Source organism: Notamacropus eugenii, chromosome 2, assembly GCF_028372415.1.
Source record: "Notamacropus eugenii isolate mMacEug1 chromosome 2, mMacEug1.pri_v2, whole genome shotgun sequence".
In the NCBI taxonomy this organism is placed as follows: Eukaryota; Metazoa; Chordata; class Mammalia; order Diprotodontia; family Macropodidae; genus Notamacropus; species Notamacropus eugenii.
The window spans coordinates 315,087,805-315,113,836 of NC_092873.1; the positions used below are offsets into that span (position 1 = coordinate 315,087,805).

The 26,032-nt window shown below is 38.2% G+C and overlaps 1 protein-coding gene across 1 annotated transcript in view; it reads right to left on the reverse strand.

The window, feature by feature from the left end:
- Positions 1-25,135, reverse strand: part of DNAH9 (dynein axonemal heavy chain 9) — a 459,447-nt gene extending 434,312 nt beyond the window's left edge. The window contains exons 1-6 of the mRNA XM_072645065.1: positions 24,716-25,135; positions 19,883-20,079; positions 15,510-15,668; positions 12,878-13,008; positions 7,480-7,691; positions 7,123-7,356 (exon numbers count right to left, since the gene is read on the reverse strand). Of these exons, the coding sequence (XP_072501166.1) occupies positions 7,123-7,356; positions 7,480-7,691; positions 12,878-13,008; positions 15,510-15,668; positions 19,883-20,079; positions 24,716-25,114 (1,332 nt within the window). The 5' untranslated portion in view covers positions 25,115-25,135. The remainder of the gene's footprint in view (positions 1-7,122; positions 7,357-7,479; positions 7,692-12,877; positions 13,009-15,509; positions 15,669-19,882; positions 20,080-24,715) is intronic.
- Between the last annotated feature and the right edge of the window lie 897 nt (positions 25,136-26,032).

Here is a 26,032-nt window from a genome sequence, read left to right on the forward strand (position 1 = left end):
GGTTGGTCACTGATTCTCAGATTAACTCACTCTGACCTTTTTGCTAGATAAGTTGTTTTTTTTTTAAATATATCTAACAATTTAATCTTTTTAATCTTTAAATTTTCTGATAATACTTTTTATTACCTAATGAAGTCAATGCTTTATGTTTAGACAAGTTTCATTTTCAGGGAGTGTGTTTCTTGTGTAAGGTTACTAATATGACTTATTTCTCTTTCCAGATCTTTTCTCCATAACTTTCATCTCATTTATAACCTCTTCATTTGTTTTTTAATTTTTTCAACCTACATGCATTTTTTTCTTCCTCTCCCATTGAAGAATAAAACCCTTGTAACAAATAGTATAATCAGGAAAAAAACAAATCCTCCCACTGACCATGTCCAAAAATATATGTCTCATTGTGTATCTTGAGTTCATCTCTTCATCAGGAGATAGGTAGCATACTTTGTCATTAGTCCTTTAGAATCATGATTGTGTTGATCAGAGTTCTTAAATTTTCAAGGCTGTTTTTACTTTGTATTTGTTATTGTATAAACTGTTCTCCTTGTTTTGCTCATTTCTGTCTTCATTAACTCACAAAAGTTTTTCTAGGTTCCACAAAATTTGTCCCCTTCATCATTTCTTATGGCACAGCAGTGTTATTTTACGTTCGTATTCCATAATTTGTTCAGCCATTGTCCAACTTATGGGCACCCCTTTAGTTTCCAGTTCATTGGTACTACAAAGAGATGGTATAAATATTTTGAAATCTACAAGGGTCTAGTTTTTGTTAGATATTGGTCTGATTTTTTTTTCTTACAATGTTGATTTAGTGGTTTATATTCTTTTGAAAGTTTTCTCCATTGACTTAACCACTTAAACTCTAGGTTATTAAAGATAAATGCAGAAACTGTATAAACACAATTACAAAACACTTTTAACAAAAATTAAGGCAGATCTAAGCAATTAGAAAAATATCAATTGCTCATGGGTAGGCTACCCAATATAATAAAAATGATAATCATACCTATTCTATTCAGTATCATTACTGACCAAATCATCAAAAATATTTTAAAGAGCTAGAAAAATAATGCAGTTCATCTGGAAAGAAAAGAGGATTTCAAGGTTATCAATGAAAAAAATGTGAGGGAAGGTCATGTAGCTGTATCAAATCTCAAAAGTGGCAATTATCAAAACAGTCTGGTACTGGCTAAGATATCAAATGGTGGATCAGAGAAATAGATTGGGTACACGTAACATTATAGTAAATGACCACAATAATTAAGTATATGACAAACAAAAAGATCTAAACTTCTGAAGCAAAAACTTTTTTTTTTGACAAAACCTGCGGGAAAACTTGAAAAAGGTATGGCAGAAATTAGGTATAGATCAACATCTCATTTTGTCTGCCAATATCAGGTCAAAATGAGTACATGATTTACCCATAAAAGTTAATACCTTAATGAAATTACGAGAACATAGAATAGTCTATTTGTCAGATCTACAGATAAGGAAAGAATTAAAAACCAAAGAAAACATAGAAAGCATTATAAAATGTAAAATAGATCATTTTGATTCTATAAAATTATAAAGGTTTTGCACAAACAAAACCAACGCAACCAAAATTATAAGGAAAACAGAAAATTGGGGAAAATTTTGCAACATAATTTTACAATGATAAAGGCCTCATTTCTCAAAAATATACAGAACCTAGTCAAATTAAAATAACAACAACAACAAAAGTCATTCTCCAACTGATTAGTGGTTGAAGGATATTAACAGGCAATTTTCAAACAAAGAAATCAAAGTTATCTATAGTTATATTTAAAAATGCTCTAAATCACTATTGATTAGAGAGATACAAATTAAAACAACTCAGAGGTGTCACTTCACACCTGTTAGATGGGTTAATATGACAAAAAAGGAAAATGAAAGATGTTGGAGGGGATATGGGAAAATTGTATCACTAATGCACTGTTGGTAGAGTTGTGAACTGATCCAACCATTCCGCAGGGCAATTTGGAACTGCCCAAAGTGCTATAGAACTGTGCATACTCTTTGATCCAGCAATACCACTGCTAAGTCTATATCCCAAAGACATAAACAAAGGAAAATGACTTATTTGTATAAAAACATTTATACCAGCTCCTTATGTGGTGTTTAAGAATTGAAATTGAAGGGATGGCCATCAATTTGGAAATGGTTCAACAAGCTGTGGTATATGATTGTAATGAAATATTATTGTGCTATGAGAAATGATAAGCAGAATGAGTTCAGAAAAATCTGAGCTTACGTGAACTGATGAAAAGGGAAGAGAACAGAACCAGGAAAACATTGTACACAGTAACAGCAACATTGTATGATAAAGAATTGTGACTAACTTAGCTATTCTCAGCTTTACAAGGATTCAAGACAATCCTAAAAGACTAAAGATGAAGCATACTACCTGTCTCCAAAGAAAGAAATGTTATTGTTTGAATATAGACTGAAACATGCTATTTTCACTCTTTTATTCTTTTTTCTTTTATTTGAATCTTCTTGTACAAAATAACTAATATGGGTATATCTTACATGATTGCATATGTATAACCTATATCTGATTGTTTATCATCTCAGGAAGAGGAGAGGCAAGGGAAGGAAGGAGGAGTAGAATATGGAGCTCAAAACTGAAAAAAATGCTAAAAATTATCTTCATATTTAATTAGAAATAAATACATGTTGAAAAAGAGAGAATTCTCTTAAAGACTAACAAATAACAGGATTATGGTTTGCACAATTAGAAATAATTATCAGAGGGGGCAGAACCAAGACAGCAGAGTAGAAAGATGCATGTACTCTAGCGCTTCCCCCACAGCCCACAAAATACCTGTAAAAAATGACTCAACAAATTCTAGAGCAGCAGAAGCCACAGAATGACAGAGTGAAAGAGATTTCTAGCCAAAGGCAACCTGGAAGGCTGACAGGAAAGGTCTAGCTCATGGGATGCTGAGTGGAGCAGAGTTCAGCCTTGAACACATGGGATGAGGAAGAATAGGATCAGAACAGGCTACCAGGGCAGAATTCCCAGCAGGGAGGGTCCCAGATTCCTCAACCCACAAGTCACAAAGACAGCTTCAAAGGTCAGTGTGGGAGGGCTTTCTCAGCTGGGCAAGAAGGGAGAGGGGTTCCCCCCTCCCCAATCTCAGGTGGTGACAGAGGTGGCACCAGAAGCAGCAGCTGGCATCAGGCTGCTATGGTGGCCATGGAAGCAGCCTGGGTCCATTGTCCCAGTGGTTCTGCTTAAAGCCTCTGGGGGATCTGAACCTCAGCCCTGAGTGGTGGCCCTGCCTCCATCCAAAACCCCTGGGGGAATTGAGCAGCTGATCTGAATCTCAGCCCTGAGCATGGTCATGGGGGGAGGAGGAGCACAAGGACCCTTCTCTTGACAAAGGGTACAGAAGTCAAGATACTGGCTGGGAAAATGCCTCCAAAAGGAAAAGAATATAAGACCATAGAAGGTTACTCTCTTGGTGAACAGGTATCTCCTTCCATCCTTTCAGATGAGGAAGAACAATGTATACTGTCAGAGGAAGTCAAGGCTTCTCCCTCCAGTACCCACAAAATGAATATGAAATGGTCTCAGGGCATAGAAGACCTTGAAAAGTGATGTCAGCAACTTGCTAAAGGAGAATCAAAAAAATGCTGAGGAAAATTACACCTTTAAAAAGAGGCTAACTCAACTGGAAAAAGAGGCCCAAAAAGCCAGTGAGGAGAAGAAGGCTTTAAAAAGAATTAGCCTTATGGAAAAGAAGGTTCCAAAGCTCACTGAAGAAAATAGTTCTTTAAAAATGAGAGTGGAGTTCAGGGAAGCTAATGACTACACAATAAACCAAGAAGTTACAAAACAAAACCAAAAGATTGAGAAAATACAAGATAATGTGAAACATCTCATTGGAAAAACAACTGACCTGGAAAATAGATCCAGGAGAGACAATTTAAAAATTATGGGACTATCTGAAAGCCATGATCAAAAAAAGAGCCTAGACATTATGTTTCATGAAATTATCAAGGAAAACTGCCCTGAGATTCTAGAACCAGAGGGCAAAATAAATATTGAAAGAATCCACCAATCACCTCTTGAAAGCAACCCCAAAAGAGAAACTCCTAGGAATATTGTGGCCAAATTTCAGAGTTCCCAGGTCAGGGAGAAAATATTGCAAGCAGCTAGAAAGAAACAATTTTAATATTGTGGAAATACAATTAGGATATCACAGGATCTGGCAGCTTCTACATTAAGGGATCGAAGGTCTTGGAATAGGATATTCCAGCAGTCAAAGGAATTGGGATTAAAATCAAGAATCATCTACCCAGCAAAACTTAGTATAATACTTCAAGGAAAAAATTGTCATTCAATGATATAGAGGATTTTCAAGCATTCATGGTGAAAAGACCAGAACTGAATAGAAAATTTGATGTTCAAACACAAGAATCAAGAGAAGCATGAAAAGGTAAATAGGAAAGAGAAATCATAAAGGACTTTCTAAAGCTGAACTTTTTACATTCCTACACGGAAAGATAATATTTATGACTCTTGAGACTCTTCTCAGTATTTAGGTAGGTGGAGGGATTACACACACACACACACACACACACACACACACACACACACACACACACACACACACAGAGTACAGGTTGAGTTGAATCAGAAGAGACGATTTCCATAAAAAATGAAATTAAATTAAGGGGTGAGAGAGGAAAATATTGGGAGGAGAAAAGGAGAAATGGAATGGGGCAGACTATCACTCATAAAAGAGATAAGAAAAATCTTTTTCAATGGAGGAGAAAAGGGAGGAGGCAAGAGGGGAAAGTGAAGCTTACTCTCTTCACATATGGCTTAAGGAGGGAATAGCATGCACACTCAATTTGGTATGAAAATCTATCTTACACTACAGGAAAGTAGGGGAGAAGGGGACAAGTAGGGTGAGGGAGATGATAGAAGGGAGAGTACATTGAGGGAAGGGGTAAGCAGAATGCAAGGTGTTACGGGGTGAGGGGAGGGGAGAGATGGGGAGAGAAATTGGAATTCAAAATTTTGTGGAAATGAATGTTGAAATCTAAAAATAAATAAACAAAACTATTAAAAAGTAAAAAAAAAAAAGCAAAAGAAAGATACTGTCCAGGATATTTTTTTGATTATGGTTTTCAGGTAGATCAATAATTCTTAAATTCTCTCTCCTGAATCTATTTACCAAGTAAGCTGTTTTTTTTTTCCAATGATATAGTTTACATTTTTTTTCTATTTTTCATTCTTTTGATTTTGTTTGACTCATTCTTGTTGTCTCATAGAATCATTAGCTTTCATTTTCCCGATTCTAATTTTTAAAGAATTGTTTTCTTCAGTTAGCTTTTGTACCTTCGTTTCCATTTGGCCAATTCTACTTCTAAAGTATTTCTCCTCAGTGAATTTTTATACCTCCTTTTCCATCTGGCCAATTCTATTTTTAAGGGGGTCTCCTCTTTAGTGTGCTTTTGTAACTCCTTTTCCTTTTGGCCAACTATAGTTTTTAAGGAGGTATTTTCTTCAGTTTTTTTCTTCCTTTTCCAATCTATTGACTCTTGTACATCTCTCATTTCTTTTACCAATTTTTCTTCTACCTCTCTTATTTGACTTTAAAATCCTTCTTGAGCTCTTCCAAGAAGACTCCTGGGGCTTGGGACCAATTCTTATTTCCCTTTGAGATTTCAAATCTAGGTATCCTGATAATGTTGTATTCTTCTGAGTTTGTGTTTTGATTTTCCCTGTCCCCATAATAATCCTCTATGGCCAGTGTTCTTTTTCTGATTTTTGCTCATTTTGTTTGCCTATTTCCTGGCTTTTAAAGTTGAGCTGTCCTGCTGGAGCACAGGGGGCACTATTCTATGCTTCCTGCTGGGGGCCAAGGGCCTGGTCACTGACTTTGTGTGCTGAGGCCTCAGGTGTTGACTACTTACCTGGTGCTGAGTTAGGATCCCAGTGGTAGTTTCTGGGGTGTGCTGAGGCCAAGTGGGGTTCTTCTGTGTTTCTCTGTTGCTGTATTGCTGCATGTGGAAGTTCAGCTTCTGGAGGACATCTGTGCACCCATACAGCTGCTCTGAGGCATGAGGGGTTTGGCTACTGGAAGATGCCTACCAGCCTGGGTCTGCACTGAAGCATGAGAACTTGACTTCTGGAGGATGCCTGCCCACTGGGACTGTGCTGAAACACAGACCAGCCAGCCACTGGAGGATCCCTGCCTGTTTTGGTCTGCCAGTTTTTTTGCACTGGAGCTCATGGTATTTCTCTAACCTGGAGTACACTGGTCCCCCAGCTATGCTAAGGCATGTGAGGGCTACTGGTGTTGGCATTTGCCTGCTCCACCACCCTGGGACTCAGGATCTCCCACTGGTTTGCTAAAGTGGGGCTTGTTGCTGGCTTGTTGGGCTCCTGTCATCCTGGACTGCACTCCCCTTTTTACCTAGGTGAAATGAAACTTTCTTCATGATCCTCCAAGTTTCCCAGGTGAAAAGACTGTTTCTCTTTGTCTTTCTACCTTCTCTGCTGTTCCAGATTTTTTTCCAGGAGCACTATTTTTAAGGGGTTTTTAAAAGTAAAAAAAGGGAGATTGAGAGCAATTTTCTGCTTACTCTGCCATCAAGAGTCCTGGAAATCCCCTCTTCCAGCTCATTTTACAGATAAAGAAGTGAGACAAACAGGGTTAAATGACTTCCCCAGGGTCACACAGCTAGTAAGTGTCCGAGGTCAGATTTGAATATACAAAGATGTCTTCCTGATTCTTGATTGCATGCCCAGTACTACCTAGCTACCCATTACAGGTAGTAAAGCTAAAATTAAATTTGTGTTGTATATCAGTAAGTCAAAAACAACATCAAATAAAAGCATCTTTTCTTTCACATACTGTATGTTGCCTGACTTTTTGAGTATCCTTCTTAAGTGATTCTATGAACCTCATAAACTGAATTCTGTTTTCAAGAACATAGCTATTTTATGATAAATAATAGATTTATATATTCTTACACTTACATATTCTTCCAAAAAAATAACTCATGCATCAATTATTTTCTACAAAACTATTTGGATGTGTATCCCTTACTTATTTAGCTGGGATCCTGGCTATTACCCACCTCTACCATTTTGAGTCTCCTCAGGAAGCTATTCAGTCGCACACAGACAATAGAAGAATTGAAATCCCATTCCCTGACCTCCTGGTCCTGTTTGAAGTAAGTCTTGAGATTGTCCCTTCTGTCTTCAAACATTTCTTTAGAAAAGTTAAGAATATCCATTACCACCTGTATTTTTCGCTGGCTCTCTTCTATCTCTCCTTTCAGGAGATCTTCTGGGCTAAGATACGTACATGCCTGTAATGACAAAAGATATGCATTAAATCACCAGATTGCAAGGATATGATACTTGACTATATTTATTTGTGCTAACTGACCCCTAAGTGCTTCTAGGTTTTTGGAGATACTGGTATCACCCACCTGTTGAATGAAAAGATTATACATCTCCTGCAGCAACACAATGATCCTTGCTGGGCAGCAGTAGTATTTGGATGTGGCCCAAATCAAGCAGATTATGTGAAGTAAAGGTCCCACTAGTGGTTTCACTTCACTAAATTCCATATTCTCTATGTTTTCCACATGGCGCTGTAGGGGTTTCAGGTGCACATAGATATCCTGGGCCTCTCTTAGAGCTAGAAGAAGAATCATAAACATAGTCACACTTCCTTGCTGAGGACACATGTATACATTTGAGACCTGTGCTCTGGCAGAGGTGGACAAGGCAGCACTTATCCAGGAAATCTAAAAAGTAGATATTGGAGATATTCAAAATTAAAATCCAAAAATAATATTGCTTAGTCTAATTCTAGAAATATTAGGGAAAGAGAATATGTCACTGGAATCACTTTTAAAATCTCTCTCTAGTGTAAGCAAACAGTGCAGTTTCTAGATTTCTGCTTAGCTCCCGGTTTCACGTTTCTTAAAACCATCAAGCACTAACATGAAATTATACACAAATACATATGTTTACATATATATATATATATATATACACACACACACTTATGGATATACAGACACACATATATACACACACACACACACATATATATACACCCTATATATACAATATATGTGTATATATGTCTGTATGTGTATTCTATTTATGGAATGAATATGGTACTAGGAATTTGCTATAAATATTTTTTTAATTCAGCAAGAGTAGAAACTGATGGAGGAAGACATAAAACTACTCATGCTTTAATATAATTTTATTATACTGTGATCCAGGAAATAGGTATATACATATGTTTATTCCTCTCTGTTTCCATTCAGTATGCTTAACTTCTCTAAAATTCCATTCAGGTCCTTAACTTCTGTCTTGTTTATTTTTGGTTAGATTTGTCTAGGTATGAGGAAAACACACTGAGATCCCTATTAGAGTATCACTGTTTTCTTCCTCCTAAACACTGATGAGCTTTTTCTTCAGAGACTATGTTATTTGTGTACAGGTACTTGTATGGGTATACACACATATACATAAAGTGTTGATATTAATTCATTGTTTGTGAGCCCATTAAACATAATATAGTTTTCCTATTTATTTCTTTGAATCAAGATTATTTTTACTGTTGCCTTGTTTGTGATCACTATTAGTACCTCTGATTTTTTTATTTACCTGAAACATCATAAACTTTTCTTATAGCCCCTTATTTTAATTCTGTGTGTATCTTTAAGTACATTTCCTATAAGTTAAATGTTATTGCCTCTGCTTTCTTGGTTATTCTATTACCCTTTTCTATTTAATGGGTGAGTCATTTCATTCTGTCCATCATATGTTCACACACATTTCCTTGATTTCTGTTTCATTTGTCACAAGAGAAATTCTGATAGACAACGTTCTCAGCATGATCCATTTATTAGTAAGGCTAGCAATTACCAATAAATGATGTCAATGGTCTCTCAATGACCAAAGGCCCTGAGTGAGGGCCAACAATATCTTTTAACAAGATGACAGATTAAAATTTGAGCAACATAGATGTGAAACGGAATTACTACAATAGTTTAAACTTACAAGATGTGACCTTTTAGGTTAGTCAGGTTTCTCTGGAAAGCAAAGAGGGAAGCTTTTCTTGATCCATTGTTTTCAATGAGGACCAATCAACCTCCCTCCCTCTCTTCTAGAGTCATAGAAGTCCAATGGCCGGACAAAAGGAATGGCAATGGCCCAGAACTGTAGTGGATGACCTTGGCATCACTGATGTCTCACCAAGCTCTATACACTTCATGGTGCCTGCTTCAGCTGCCTTTATGGATACTGGAATAAATTGTTCTCATTTACTTAGTCCACTAAGGGAAGCTTTCACATGCTTGCGGTAGACATCCCCCAAACTCAGCAACTGTTTTGAGACCTACTTATTATCCTCAACCTGGTTTAGCCCATTGGCAAAGCTAAGGTGTGGCCCCTGCACATGCTACAACTTCTTGGAGCCACACATGAGAGTTGGGTGAGAGGTGGATATCAAAGGATGATGAACAGTCCTGAAAAGGGCTTGGCAAGCCCTCACAGCAAAGATGCTAGTCTTCCCTGAATACCACATACACCCCACTGGTGGAGGTAATTACAAGACAAAAGCTTGACCTTTAGGTAAGTTTTTCTGGGGTATGGGTGGTGGGTGAAGTTTACAAGGGGAAAGAACCTTGAAGGGACATATTAAATTTGACTTGAATTAAGTCTTAGAAAAATAGAATTAAAATCAATTTTCAATTTTACACCTTTACAAAGAAGATGTTGTAAAGAGAGAAGTGTATTCAACACTAAGCATCTGTATTTGATTCAATTAACTTCCATTCCACTTTTCCTCTTATTTTCCCTACATCTTTGATCAAAGGTTTTTACCTATAATTATTTCCTCCCACCAAAATATTCCTTTATAATTTCTCTTTACTTATTTTTCCATCCTTACTACCAGATTTGACACTTTGTGTCAAGGTCAGGCATTGTACTTCTGAAAGGAGTAAATGGGTTTTCTTTGGTGCTGAGCTGTATCATGCAGGATCTTGTTAAAGAATGCCAAGAATAGTTAAGCCATTGGTTTCTGACAGAGTGGTCTTCCACTTGTGGTCTGCACCAGAGTGGTCTGTGCCAGATCACTGTCCTCCCTGTTCTAGCCCCACAGGCTCCCAAGTACCAATTAAGCTCAGATCAACATAGCTACATACTTCAGGCATCCTTGTCTATATCCTGATCCAGTCTCTCAACTCCCTGCCCCTATTACATATCTTGAGATTATATACTGGCCTTTTCCTGGATTCTGATGCCAGAAGACTTCTATGAGCTGTGCTTGTAGGCTGATTTTTTTTTTTTGTCTAGACCCCTTCTCTAATGTCCATAAGCTTCTGGTTATCTTTTTGTATGGATATAGACAAACAAAATGGACTTACTCTAGTTTCTTCTTAGATTTCTTGATCATGAGAGACAGAATTTTTACCATATGACAGGTGCTATACTAAGTGCTATGCTAACTATACATATTTCTCTCTATATATAATATATTAATAATATATAATACTATGGTCTCTTTGCTACTGGAGTAGTGATATGCTTTTTTATAAAAATGGTAGATAATTGTAGCCTTTTAGAAGCTTTTCTAGTTTTGTTCCCTTGACTAGGCTCTGAGAGGTTTTCACTTTCCCAGAAGGTAGTAATAAAGAGAATTATAGTCTCTTTTGTCCAACCAGTTCTTCCAGACATCAGAAGTCTGTACATATGAATACAGCATCTCTTTCCTCACATACAGTCCTAAGGTCTATTTTTAATCCAATTCTGGTTCAGAGCTTGGCTCCCTCAATGAGTCGATCTTAATCTAACTTATGGTGATCACACAGTACATTTACCAAATCCTCAATTTTGCAGGCTGGGCCATAACCAGAGAATAAACATTTGCCCAACAATAACAAAACAGTTCTGGGAGTTTAAAATTCCTCAGTTTTTAATATTAAAGTTCTCTTATGGATCTTATGCAAATGGGAGGCTGGAAAATAAAGTACAGAGGTAGTCTTTGCCCTTTTGCTCTGAGTAGCTGCATTGCCCTGTATGTTGCTCTTGAGAATTTTTTCATATGTAATTCTCAAATGTGGCTTTGTGCTTGTCTTTTCCAATCAGCAAACTTTCTGGAATCTGAAAAGGATACTTCCTTATACTAAAAATCAAACACAGACTTCTCAAGGAGTCAGGGTTCAAGAAAGACTTGGTTCAGGAATAGCCTAAAATGATATGATTGGCAAGAAGTGTCAAAACTAGAGGATTTCTAAGCAAGAATTCTTTCTTAAACTAGACATAGCTTTACTATACACTCTGTGTGCCTGTGGAAGCCCACTTGTACGTTTGTAGTATTTGCAGCATTCTAGACAACTGGCTTAAATGTGTGTCAACAATCCTGAAAGAAGAGATGTAACAGAAGAAGGAAAGAGCTATCCATGTTCCTTAGGTCATAAGAGGTACTCCAAGGACCAAGGTGATAGCAGCAAAGCCAGGAGGCTTGGCCATGCCATCATTATGGCTGTTATTAAAAAGCATGATCCATGACTGTTTCTGTCTAAATATACTCAATTAACAATTACCTTAAAATTGAAATAGAAGCCATAATTAATCTCTTAAATAATCATATGGAATTCTGTTTTAAGATCAAGCAAAAGGTAATCAAATAGTCACATAGTTTGGTTAGGTTTGGAAGCCTTGAAATGAACATTTGATACCCCTTTTTTAAATGCAGAGTTCATTTTTGTGTTTCCTTCATCAAAAAGGCTGATCTTCCTTAGCAAAAAGAAATACAAATTTGGAATAACCTTTAGTAGACTGTTTCATGAGTTACTCTGCCACTCCATTTATCCCCATAATTAATAACCTGATAGCCAATCATCTGGCTTAACTAAACTTAATTATCTAGGCTAGCCATCTGACAGCTGACACAGCCTATCACAAGGCCTACACTTAAATCTTTTTTGGTTTGTTAGAACCTGCCACTTCTAGCTGAACTCACATTTCATAGGCATGTAGCCTTTGAGAAACCAGGGTTATCACCTCCACAAACATTAAGACGTCAGTTATCGGCTTTCATAGAAGAATTATATTTGGGGAAAGCCAATGTGTGATAATAGCCATTATTTCTAGACATAAAACTCATGATGTTCCGAGATGCAATAAGTATTTTCTTTGTATTAATAGGAGAGGCAATAGAAGATATATAGTATCCTGGAAAAAGCACTTGCCTTTCAGAAATCAGCGAATCTGGTTTAGCTAGCTAGCTACCTAGCACTAATTAGCTATGTGGTCTTGACTAAGTAACTTTACTTTGATGCCTCAGAGAATTCATCCATAAAATAAGGTTGATCCCTAAAGTCTCTTCCATATTAAAAAAAGTCTTTGATTATAGATAGATCTTCAGTGTTTATACTGCAGAGATAAGAGCTACCATTTGAGGTTCTCTTATGAGCATGGTTTAGATGTGGTAAGAGATTATCCATTCCAAATTCATTCTACATAGAAAAAGAAATGAGTCAGATTGAGGTGAAGATCGGAGTGGTGAGAATAAACAATCACAGAAGCTTTAATCTGCCTAAATTATATCATAGGATCAATTGAAAAATACCTTAAGAATCAACTAGTCTAACACTTTCATTTTGAAGGTGAGGAAATTGAGGTTCACAGAGAAGAAATTACTTTTCCAAAGTCACAAAGGTCAGAAGTGCCAAAACTAAAGCAAAGCTCTGATGCTAAATCTAGCATTCTTTTCACTGAAGAATGATGGTCATTTGAATTCACCATTAAATCAAACGTTTGTACCAGACTATTGTGAAATTTAATGCTGAAACTCACCTGCTATGACATCTCTGAACATGGCTTTGAAGGCCGGGAAGTAGCTACTCTGAAGTCTGTTTAGAAGTGTAGCCATGCCCCTCACTTTTATGGCTCTCAGTTGATTATAAATATACTCCAGATCATCACACCTAAAAAGCCACAGCAGAGAGGAGATTTCAAAGACATGAATACTAAAAAGTTAGTAAAACATGTACTATCTATATTCATAAAGATACTGATGATATAAAAATAGTTCTGTAGAGAACTATATCAATGCCTACCCAAAGAGAATGATCCATTCCTAGAAATAAGAGTGTCATTGGTTCACAGGACAGTGACAATAAAATCCTTCATAATGAACTTAATGTATGAGGTACAATTCCAGGAGGTAAATGTTGGGTTTGTCCTTTGTTTTAGAAGAGGACCATGACATTAGGGAAATGATAACATGACTTGCAATTGACTATGATTTGAGTGAGGGAAGGCTATGTAAGGTCACCAGCCTCACTTTCTTCTCCAGGACCATCTGGATCCAGTAACCAGATATTTATCGGGATGACTAGAGATGCTACAGGATGCAATGGAAGACCATGGCCCTTTTAGGCTAAGGCCTTTTCAGATACTCACTTAGAGTGAGGTAATGCCCATTCAGTGAATTGGTCTCTTTAAAACGTGACCTAAGGGATCACCCCTTTAATTAGAAAAAAAGAAAAAAATCAAGCTGCTAGGGGAAGACCCTCAGGGTTTCTGTTCCAAAGAAAAACAGTTACTGTTGACATTCAGTGTAAGCCAGGAGGACACAAAATACAGTCATTAACGGAGCCTGGACAAGGACCTACTGTGGTCCAATCTATGGGCTTCAGAATGAACTGTTTTAAATTTATAAAGAAAGAAAGGAAGAAAGAAAGAAAGAAAAGGAAAGAAAGAGAGAGAAAGATCTAGGCAATAAACCCCAACTTTAAGGGCATCTCCTGGCCATCGGAATTCACCAAGAGGTAGTGCGTTCTTGAGGGACTGTTCTAAAGATACCAAACAGGATGAAAAAGAAAGAGGAATGAGAAAGGTGGGGCAAGAGCAGAAATTAAAACTCTTTAGGAAATAACTTTGTTGCTGGAACCTGTCACTGAGTTCTCTTTATGGTGGAATACAACCTGTTCTGGGATAGAGCACTGAATCGCCCAAAATTCAAACATCCCTTAATTTCTCCCTGGTCTCATATTTACTTGTACAACTACTCTCTCCTTGTGGATACACTCTTCTCTCTTGGTTTTCATTTCATTACATTACTCTTTTCTGATTCTCCTACCAGTCTGATCAGTCCATGTCCCTTTCCTTTGCCAGTTCAACATTCATATTATATCCCTTAACTGTGGTTGTATCCCACGATTCAGTTTGTGGTCTTACCACCATAGCTATATAAATGATTCACAAATCTTTATCCCATCCCAAAGTGTCCATTTGATGTTTCAAACTAGATGCTATGGAGACATCTCAAACTAAACATATACAAGATTTAATTCATTATCTTCCCTCTTCCCCAACACATCTCCTTTCAAACATCCCTATTTCTACTAAAATAGCACAATTCTTCTAGTTTACCATGTCCATCATCTTGGCCTTATCTTTGGCTCCTCACCCTCATTAATCCATTGCCAAACCTTGCTACCTTTTCTATTCCTATAGCGTCTCTATCATACCAACTATTCTTGCTACAACAGCTTTTTAAAGGGGTCTCTCTGCCTCATCTTTCACCATTCCAGTTCATCCTTAACATGCCAGCCAAAGTGATTTATTTTCCTTTAAGTACAGACCCATGTGATTCATCTACTCAATCAGCTCCAGTTACTCAGTTGAGAATAAACTAGAAATTATTTACCTTTTAAAGTCCTTCACCACCTAGCCCAAACCCATCTTTCCCACCTCACTGAACATTATTATTCCACCCACACTCTGTTATCTAGCCAAACTGACCATCTCTGTTAGTCACAAGTATCTCATTTCCAGACCTTTGGATTGGCCATCCCCCTTCCTTGGAGTATAGTCTCTTCTCACTTCCATCTTAAAAAAATACTCTTCCTACAACAAGGAAATTAAATCAAGCACAACTACAGGAAAGCTTTCCTGATGTCCCCAACATTTAATGCCCTTCTCCCAAACAACCTGATATTCATTTTTGATTTACTTGTATTTATTTTCTTTATATATTTATTCTATATTTACTTATATATTATTTGTTATCATCCTTATTAAAACATAAGTTCCATTTGAGTAAGACTGTTTCATTCATTGTATGTGTATCCCCAGAGTCTAGCACAGTGCCTAATACACAATATATTCTTAATAAATGCTTGCTGATTGACTAATGTACATATAACAGAATTAATTTTATACAACATGCCACAGGATACTGCCCAAGAAGTAATGCTGTCTATTGGAGATAGAAGAGTATTTTCATTTCAGCGTTTCAAAGAACCTAAACCCTGGGAAGAAAATGTATTCTTCATAAATGATGGTAAATCAACAGAAATCTACTAAAGACAAAACTTGTTCATACTGGAAAGATGATGAAAAGAATGAATGCAGGTTTGCTAACCAACCCCAATGGACAATAGTTCTCCCTTTTCCTTGTATGTATATCTTCCACATTTACCTTCTCTTCCAGAACTCCACTTCCACTTTGGGGGTGGGATTTTCCCCCTTTAAGAGTGGCTCTGAAGACTCCCTCATTAATACTACTTGGATCTGATGACTCCATTTGATCACTGTTGATTCGATGACATAGATAATTGACTTATCCATGGAATCCAAGCTATAAATAAGAAAAAAACCCTGAAAAATCTGGAGAATAACACACATTTGATTGAGCACATTTAATTTCAGAAGAGAAGACTTATTTTTTAAGAGTCCTCAACAGGGTACAAGGTGAGGCACTAAGGGAAAGAAATATAAACCCATATATTCTCTTGCAACTCTCCTCACAGATATGACCCTGCTTTCTAGGATTTGATTATCTAGGTAATATAATAATATATAAGGGAAGGGACAGTGGCACTCAACACAGTGGCTTGCACACTGTAAATACTTAATAATATTTGTCAAATTTAATAGATATTTAATGAAGAGCCTACTTTGTGCAATATACTTTGCTAAGCATTGGAAATAAAACCCTCTGCCCTTGAATTTGCATTCTATTGGAAATACAGCATGTATACAAATAGGAAATGATTTCAAAATAAAAGTACTAATAACTGGGAAAATGAGGAAGGGACTCATGTAGGAAGCAGCACCTGACCTGCACTTTGAAGGCAGCTAGGATTTATATAAAATAGAAGCAAGAGAGGAAGACAATTCATACATGAAGAACCACTTGAATCTTTAGAGGCTAGAAATAGAATATTATATATGGGGGAAGAGCTAGTAGGCCTCTATGACTTAAAAAAAATTATAATAAATCATTTTTTTTTTTTTTACGAACACCAGCAAAGGGAGATGGAGATCTATGGACATCTATGAAATTCTGACTTGGGGCATACCCTAGAGAGCATTCCAGTGTTCAGAAACTGAAAGAAGACTGAGACTGTGTAATTGGACAAGAAGAGGTGCCACAGGGAGCTAGACTTTGTACAGGGGGCAGAAAGAGGTGCCAAGTGGTAACTGGACCTCACTACCTAGTTCCAGGGCATAGACTCAAAGCAGACTGAGGAAGGGACCTATGACTCAGGGTATTGTTTTAGGGTAAGGAGAGTCCTGAGGCCTAGACTGTGTTCTGAGTCAGTAAGAGGTTCAGGAACAAACAGTAGTAATGTGGCTCTGCTGCAGGAGAGGAATAGGGTCTCAGTTCTAACCTTCAATGACTTGCTCTGTATGTGGTCAAAAGGCTTCCTGTCCACGTATAGCTTACTGCAATACCTTCCAAATCTGAAATTCTGAGATTCTACTATAAATGATATGAAAAATTAGGGGAATATATGGACTTAATGGCCTGGTGTGAGAAACTGGGAACTCCATGGCCATGCTATAGAAACCACAAATAATCGCAAGGAGAGGGAAAACAAATTCTACTTGTGTCCCACCTTGTCCTTAAAGAAGTTCGAAGTTATAAGCCATGCTGGGAACTTGAAAGAAACTAGGAGAGCCCTCATATTGAGAACTATAAGTGATTCTGAGGATCTATATACAGCTTTGGGACTAATAACCCCTCATTCTATAACTTCTGTTTTGCTTCCTTTTTATTCCCTGTCCATTTCAGTAAAACTTCTTTGTATAATACTGTGCATATTGAAGGTTAGGCTCCATATAAGAGGAAGTGCCAACTAGGAGCCAAAAGAAAAATAAAATCCCTGAGAGGATGCCTGGGCTTTTGATGTCAGGAGATTCTCTTGCAATTATTTCACACTGCTGCCCTACTATTCAGACAAAATGGATAATGCTTTCCCCAGACTATACCTTAATATTTTCCTGCTTCTGCAACTTTCCCTATTTCCTGTGTCTGTAATGTCACCCTTCCCATTCTTCATCTACTGATGAATCTCATAAATGTCAAATATGATATTCTTTTCAGTTCTTACCCTTCTGCAACAATCTGGGGAGGGAAGGGAATATGCATTTATTAAGCACCTACTATATGCCAAGCACTAAGCACTTTTACAATTATTACCTTATTTGATAATTGCTATGCTTTATACTGTTGACTATCTTCTTCTCCTGGATACTCTCTCCTCTCTGGGCTTTTGCAATATTGCTTCATTCTGGTTTTCTACTTACTTTCTTTTTCTCAGGCTTCTCTGCTGATTCATCATCCATATCATGTCACCTAATTGTGAATATTTCCCAAGACCATCTCCCAGGCCTCTTACTCCTCTCTTAATATTCTCCCTCAGCTCCCATGAGTTTAATTACTTCTCTAAGCCAATAACTCCCAGATCAATATATCAAGCCCCAATTTCTCCCTTGGGTTTTAAGTGCTCTTCATCGATTGACTATTTTACATTTCAAATCAGATATCCTGGGGATATTTAGACCCAACACATTCAAAAGTGAACTTACTATCTTTATCTCCAAAGTCACCTCTTTCTCTATTTCTGTCAGACACTAACATTCTTCTAGTATCCCAGATTCATAACATTGGTGGCATCCTTGACTTCTCATTCTCTCTCATCCCACATATCCAACCTGTTGTCAAATCTTGCTGTTTCTCTCACCACAGCATCCCTCACAAACAAACCCTTTTCTCTACTCCTATAACTACCACCTTAGCTCAGGCCTTCATCACCTCTTGCCTCCCAGTTGATCTCCCCACCTCAAATATTTCTTCCAACCCATCCGCTGCAAAAGCAACTGATTCTTAGATCTACTTATCCTGCCCAAACCTCTCTCCAAACCTCTAGATTTATATCTTCAACTGTCTATTAGACATCTCAAACTGGATGTCCCATAGATATGCTAAACTCAAATATTCAAAACTGAACTTAATTTCCCCCCTTCATATTTTCCTTGTTATGTCAAGGACACCCTCCTCCCAAATCACCCAGGCAACCAAAACTTGGTGTCATTCTCAGCTTCTTACTCTCTCTCATGCTCCTTTCTGTTGGTAAGTCCTTTCTGTTTCACACTCATAACATGTCTTGTATATATCTCCTTTTCTTCCCTGCCACTGTTCCTACCCTGCTGCAGGTTTGCATCACCTCTCACTTAGACTACTGTAATAGCCCACTATTCGGTCTGTTTGTGCCAGGGCTCCTTCCATTCCATTCCATTCTCCATTTACCTTCAAATTGATCTTCCTAAAGCACAAGTCTAACCATCTAACCATGTCACTACCCTATTCAATTAACTCTAGTGACTTCCTTTCACCTTTAGAATCAAATATAAAATCTTCTTTTAGGAACTCAAAACCCTTTACAACCTGTCTCCCCCCCTCCCCCATACCTTTCCACTCTTATATCCATCATGCACTCTTTGATTCAGTGACAGTCACACATTCAGTATCATTCCATGCTATTTCATGAAAAAAACAAAAACACAAAACTCTGTCTCGCAGTTCCTGGCATTTTCTTTGGCTGATCACCTTGCCTAGAAAAATTTTTTTGGATTCCTTCAAGTCCCAGCTAAAATTCCACTTCCTCCAGGAAGCTTTTCCTGATCACCCTTAATTCTAGTGCCTTTCCTTTGTTGGTTATTTCCAATTTATCCTGTACAAATTTATTTGCTCATAATTGCTTTTATGTTGTCTCCCCCATTTTATTGTGAGTTCCCTGAGAGCTGAAACTATCTTTTGCCTTTCTTTGCATTCTTAGTGCTTAGTACAATTCCTGGCACATAGTAGGTGCTTAATAAATGCTCATTAACTGACTCTGATATGTGGTTAAAAATGTCTACAGAATAGAATGATGGGATATCTACTGCTATCCAGTTACATATCCTGGACTCCCATTATACAAAGTTTCTGGGCAAATCTTAAGGAAATAATCAACATGTGTTGGGGTTTTGAGTTTATGCGTCCTTCAGTTCTTTGCAAAACACAGATATCCAAGTGCAGAAAGATTCATTGATATTTGAGCTGAAACCTGTTCTATTGTGACTGGGGAAGAATAGATTTAGGGAGGCATGTAGGTAGAAGAGCTATCTTCAAATATGTAGATGCCATGTGAAAGAAAGAATAGATGTGTTCTGTGTAGTTCTACAGGCCAGAACAATAGGCAATAGCTGAAATTTAAAGGAAGGTTATATTTCCACTTAACATTAAGCAGAATTTTCTAGTAATTAGAGCTATACAACAATATCATGGGATGTTTTAAGAGATGGTGACCTCAAGCCAAGCAAAGACTAGCTAATTCCCTGCCAAGCATGCTACAGAAGGAATTCCTGAATCCAGGTGGGGGTGAAGAAAAGTTGTATTAGATTATCTCTAAGTTTTCTTCTTTCAATCCTAGAATTTTATTAAAGATCTAAAGAACATCCTGGGAAAAACCAAAGCCAGCATCTACTATATCTCAGAAGACAAAACTAACACATTGCACTTACCCTTTCTCACTTTCACAATCCACCGATTCCATGTTTTCTGAGCCTACTGGAAGAGGCAACAATGTTTTCCCTTTTACTTGCCCCAGGAGGACAATGAGGTCACTCTGTAGGCTGTGGATGTGTCGTCTTACATCCTGATATATGGCATTTGGCCAGTCTTGATGATTCTTCTCATTAGTCAAGATAGGCATCACTACCTGTAATATATATAAAACAAATGAGGCAGGTATACTAAGTGTGGAAAACAAAGCATATATAGCTATGCACATAATATCCAGTAGCTCAGCTTTAATCTTGTCCATAATTCTGAACAATGCTATGATCATATCTAAAATAAGAAAAACTGGTGAAGGATATAAAATAGTGTAAAGGACAGATTAGAGGGAAAAGAGAGAGGAAGGGAATAAATCTGTTGGGAGGCTATTTCAATAGTTCAGGACAGTGATAATGAAGACCTATATAAGTGTAATGGCAATGGTAACAGAGAGCAAGGAACAGGCTAAAAGAGATATTGCTCTAATAACCAACTGGACACAAGAGGCAAAGGAGATGAATGAGTTTAAAATAACACTGATATTATAAACACAATTGGCAGAAATTGTTAAATCAGAAGAAGAATATATTCAAGGTTGTGTAGGCTAAGTTTGAGGTGGAACATGCAATCAGTGATGCCTTGAAGGTAATTTGAAATATAGAATTTGGGAGTCATATGTATAAAGATGATAAATAAAGAGGGTAGAGGGTAGAGATAGATAGATAGATAGAGGGTCTTTGCTGAAGACAAAATCTTGGAGAATTTTCTACTTTAAAGGGTCATGAAGAGGACAAAGGGCTAGAAAATGAAATAAAGAAACAGTAAGAGAGGTAGGTAGAATAACCAGGAGAGCAAGTTGTCTAAAGCCAACAGAGGAGAGATCATCCAGAAATAGAGAGGGATCTCAGTGTCAATTGTTGCAGAGAGCTCAAGGACAATGATAATTAAAAAAATATTGGATTTGGTGCTTAGGTCATCACTGTTATCTTTTGAGAAAAGAGTTTTAAAAGTGATGAAGTAGTTGAAGCCATATTGCATGAAGCTGAAAAGAAGTGGCTGTTTAGCTAAATTAGCCTCATTCAGATCCAAGTTCAAATCTCACTTTCATTTCTCAACTACTCCAGACCCCTTTTCCTTACTATTCTTTTTTTCCTTACTATTTTCTCTACCATTCATTTAAAACTTACAAGAAATATTGCTATTGCTACTTAAAGTTTCAGATCTTTTAAATTATATTATAAATTTATAAAGAGTGGCCTTCTACTTTTTGCAGAGTAAATACCCAATAAATGTTCATTGGTTGAAAAAGCAAATATAGACTCCCAATTATAAAACTGTAACTAGGGTACAGAAATTTTCCTTCATCACCTAAGGAAAGGTGACCTGAAATGTTTGAAAGTCAGCAAGGAGAATACTACACTAACAAGGAAATTCTACATCCTCCTCACCCTTGATTTCATAGTGTTGGGTTGACTATTAACTATTCTAGCCAGGGAAAATTTCTGCCATTTGGAATTTAGATAATTATGATATTAGGAGAAGGCTGGGGTCAAGGTGTAGAGTTGAGTTTTATTACAACCTCAGACACAGGTCCTGTCCCACTGCCTCTGTTCTTCTACTCCCCTGTCATTCTGGGTATTGCAATCTTGGGAAATTTCTGCAAATTTTAGAGTCTGATCTCCACGGCAATAGAAATATGGAGAAGGGGTCAGGATATGCAGTTGCCCTCTGTTGCAAGCCTGTGTATCTTTTGGCTAGTATAGCCTTTCTGGAGTTGCTGGAGTGTTGTGAGTCATAGGGGAGGAGATAATGATTGAGTAACAGTTACGCATTAGTTCATGGCCAGAGAACTAAGGAACGGAGGGAATAGGTTAGAACATGATACGTGTGGGGAGGAGCTGTGTGACACTTGAAGAAGCAGTAGGGAAAGAAGCTAATATTCACCTGGGACTAGTTCTATCTCTGCAAATGCTACCTGGGGCAGAGACTTAGGCTAATGAAATGTGAATTATCCAGTGTGGGAGAAGGCTGGGAGACTTAGAGATTCATCTCCCAGGAAAACTACCTCAGAGGGAAAGGAGTCAGAAAGTGAACAATAGGGGGCATAAAGGGGAAAAAGACTGGAACAGATCTTAGGAGGAAGAAAATTCAAAGACCTTGAGTATAAGCATATAGATATACCAACAGAGAAGACATTAAAAGTAGAAGAAAATTCCTGCTCTATTAAATAAGATCAAGCTTTTATGAATAAATATTGCAAAATAAAGGAAATTTCAATACCAGTTAAGGCAGGAGGCCCTCTGAATTTTATGGAACTACACAACATGATGTCCCTGATTGGTTGAAAGGAAAACTAAAAATTATAATATCAAGTTTTGTGGCCTATATAGTAAAATATTGTTCAGAATAGAAAAAAAAATGAATCTATGGAGCCAAGTTTCACTAAACGAACAAAAGAAAGGATGGTGAATGCAAATACACAGAAGTGAAGGCCAATCTGGAAAAAGAAAAGCTAAAAACAATAACATTAAAAGAAAACATGCTACCCATATAGGTGTTGGGTTTAAAGAAGCTGCCTTAGGGAAGAAGGGGGCTGCTTATATAATTGGACTTTCAATCAAATATGGGTCATTTTGCAAGCTGCGTGTGCAAGGAGACATGACTGGATTACCAGAGAAAATGCTAAAATGTTACTTCCCACTTGTGTAAGTGGTATAGTTGGCACAGTGCTACATGGAAGAGAGACATTTAGTTCAAGAATCTCTTTGTGAGAGAAACATAGAGAGAAAGACTTTGAAATCTGCAGGCATATAAAAGAAGCTCCTTAGGATGTCTCTGACCTCTAGCTTGCCTCCTCAGAAACTTTTCCTTGGGTGAGATTAGGATGTCTCTTTCTGTCTGGATTTTATCTTTTATCTTACTCCTAGCAAAAGAGTTTATTCATTTTTGTGTATTTTCTGATCTCTAGACCATTTGTTATTTCTGTTTGATTAGATAAACAGGTTTACATATGATTCATTATTTATGATGGTCTTTTAAAAAAATGAAATGTTTGGTGGAAACAAATTACACTGACTAGTATAAGCTAAGGGCTGTTTTTTCTTCTTAAAAGTGAGGAAGCCATCTTTTGTTCTGAATGTATGGTAACACTAGACCAGCAATACTGGATAGGAGAGGAAGAACAGAGATAAATATAGTCTGATGTCCATCTTGAAGCATCCATGGACTTTCTTCTATTCCCCACAAGGAAGATATTGAAATAACCCTTGAAGAGGGATGGACTAGGTTCTAGAATTATCTTGCTGAAACACTTGCAAGTGCATACCTATACATTTAGAAAACCCATGTGGATATGCATATATATGTATGGACATAATACACATACTTTATATAATGTTTCTATGATGGCTTTAAGGCATGAGCGAGTGTTGCTGCAACAATTTAAAGGGGTTGAATTATTGGTTTTAAACTGCATTAAGACTTCTGGGACACTGTATACATGTATATGTATATATAGTCAATGAATATGCTTAGAAAGGCTGGAGAGGTTTATTAAAAGTGTCCATTGACTTTTGAGTTATTATATATATAAAACTTGTAGGCTTGCTTCAGGGAACTTTACTACATTAATCTAATATTTACGATGTATTGTACTAAGCCAATGGACATGCTTAGAGGGCATGTTTAGGTGACTAGGACACAACTGCTTTTGTGGAAAATAGTGTCAATGAAGAGGACAGGATACTGATTTCCCCATTCCACCCCAGCCCCCCTACCAATAAAATCATGAAATTGGATAACCATGTTTTGGTGACCAAAATATGTCACAAATTTACTCTACCTTCCAGATAATCCTGGGGAAAAATGAGATTTCTCTGTGGGAGCAGTAACACCTGGGCTGATTTCCCTTTAAAGGGACAAGGCAGTCTGGGTGGAATTTGGTTGGTCCCAGCGACTAGGGCTTGACTTTTTGGCCTTCTTCCTGTTTGTCTGAGACGAAGAAAGCCCAGTTTATGGAGAATGTGTGCTCTTCAGGTTTTAGCAAATTGAATGGTCAGGTGGAAGGGATTAGAATTTTATTTTACTTATGAATTATGTCTTTTTAAAATTTTGTCACAAGTACAAATTTTTTTTAAATTGCATTTTTTGATCCACAAGTGTCTCATTCCATCTTAATCTGAATTCTAATTCTTTGGACTGTCCTTGAATAGCATGAACGTGCAGGAAAAGAGACAGTCACATAGAGTTGGGAAAGTGATTTAAAACTTAGTGGGATAGGAGCAAACATGAAATACTGTCAGGAAGATTCATGGCACTTAGACTAGACTAGAATGGGATGGGACTAGACTAGAAAAGGAAAAAAGCGGGTCTCATCTACACCTGCACAAAAAGGTTGAAAGGAAACTTAGATAGGAGGGAACTGGAGCAGCTGGAGATCAGCGCACCCTCTGGTGGTTTACACGGAGTGGGAACCTTAAGTAACTTACAACCCTACCATATAAAGTGTTCCCCTGGCAGAGCGACTCCCTCACCCCTACTCCACTCCGGCTTACAGTTTTCCCTTTCAAGCCTTAATTTTCCTCTCTGCAACTTCTACTCACTGCCTCTACCTTTCTCTCCAGGATCAAATGATCCCTCAAGTCGAAATCTATGGAAACCTATAATTTATAATCCATAAACTTCTAGCCACACCTCTTCTGCCCCATCATGACCATGCCTTCTACCCTGGTCCAGGCCGTCCAGAGATCCCCTTCCCATGCGCCCCGCCCGGGCTCTTCCAGAGAGTTGAGTGCTCTCACCTCAGCCACCAGCGTGGCCAGATGCTCCAGCGGTGCCGGGGCCAGCTCCCCGCAGAACACTGAGCCTCTGGGGCCCAAGGGCCCCGGGGGCTGGGGAGACCCGCGCAGAAAGAACAGTGCTTTGGCTGGAGGCCGGTCGGAGCCAGGCCCCGAGCTCAGGTGCAGCCCTCCACCCCCTGGCTGCACCACCAGCATTGACTCCTGGGGGCAGTTGCCTGCCAGGAAGGCTTGGAGCAAGTGCCCTGATTCGGCCGTGCCTGAGCAGCGCTTCCAGGCGCCTGCCGCCGGCCGCAGGCACCGAATCACGTAGCTGCCCAGCAGCTGAAGCCTAGGGTCTGGCCCTTCCTCGCCATCTCCATGCTCAGCCTCGGAGGACATAGCTGCCACCTTTGCCTGCATCCTGCTGCTACAGGCTGCGGCTTGTTGCTGCTCGGGTTTCCATAGAGATGGAGAAACCGCCCCCTCCTCCTTCCCCGACCCGCCTCCTCCTCCTTTCAGGTCTTCTTTGCTCCCCTACTACCCTTTCCGTCTACTTCTCCCTCTGACTCCTCCTTCCAGCTCCTCTTGGCCGGAGGGAATGTAGAAGGATGGGGCGGGCAAAAAGGGAGAGAGAGAAAAGAGAGTGAATGCGCTGTCTCTGGGTACTTTTCTTAGCCCTCTTAATTCACAAGACCCTGAAGCAAAAGGAATAGAAATTAATGTGTCCTCTAGTCCTTGTATAGCAATAAAGCATAAACTCATTACATCTGAGGCAATAGGCTGGTTTGTTTTAACGTAAAAATGTGCATTAGCATGCAAAGATCAAATCATTGACCCACCAGGGCACACGATTGGCCTATTGCTACTTTTAGAAGGTAGGGCTTGAAACACCTAATATTTCCCCAAGGTATTTTGGCGTTCAGAACCTTTCTTTCCCCATTTCAGTATCTGTGGACACTGTAGCTTAGGTACTCAAAGGTGACAACTGTTAGGATGCCTGGATAGTGGACATCGTGGCCCAGGGGCTGATCTGAGCTTCTTTCCTCCCCACCAGTTCAGAAACTCTATTAACGTGACTAACCCCCAAGGAGGCATCTTTTCTAGGTTAAGCAGAATATTTATAATCGGCTTCAAAGAAATTTGAACAGAACAGGCTTATATCAGAGGCAACCTAGTAAGCAGGGAGCCCCCTCAGGAAAACTCTTGTGGCAGGTGGCATAAACGACCTCATAATAATTGGGACACAAAGGTTGCTCTGATGAGAAAGTCCAGATTTAAAGTAAAAGAAAGAAGAATCAGGTTACTAGTTAGTTTTATCACACGAACAATCACACAATT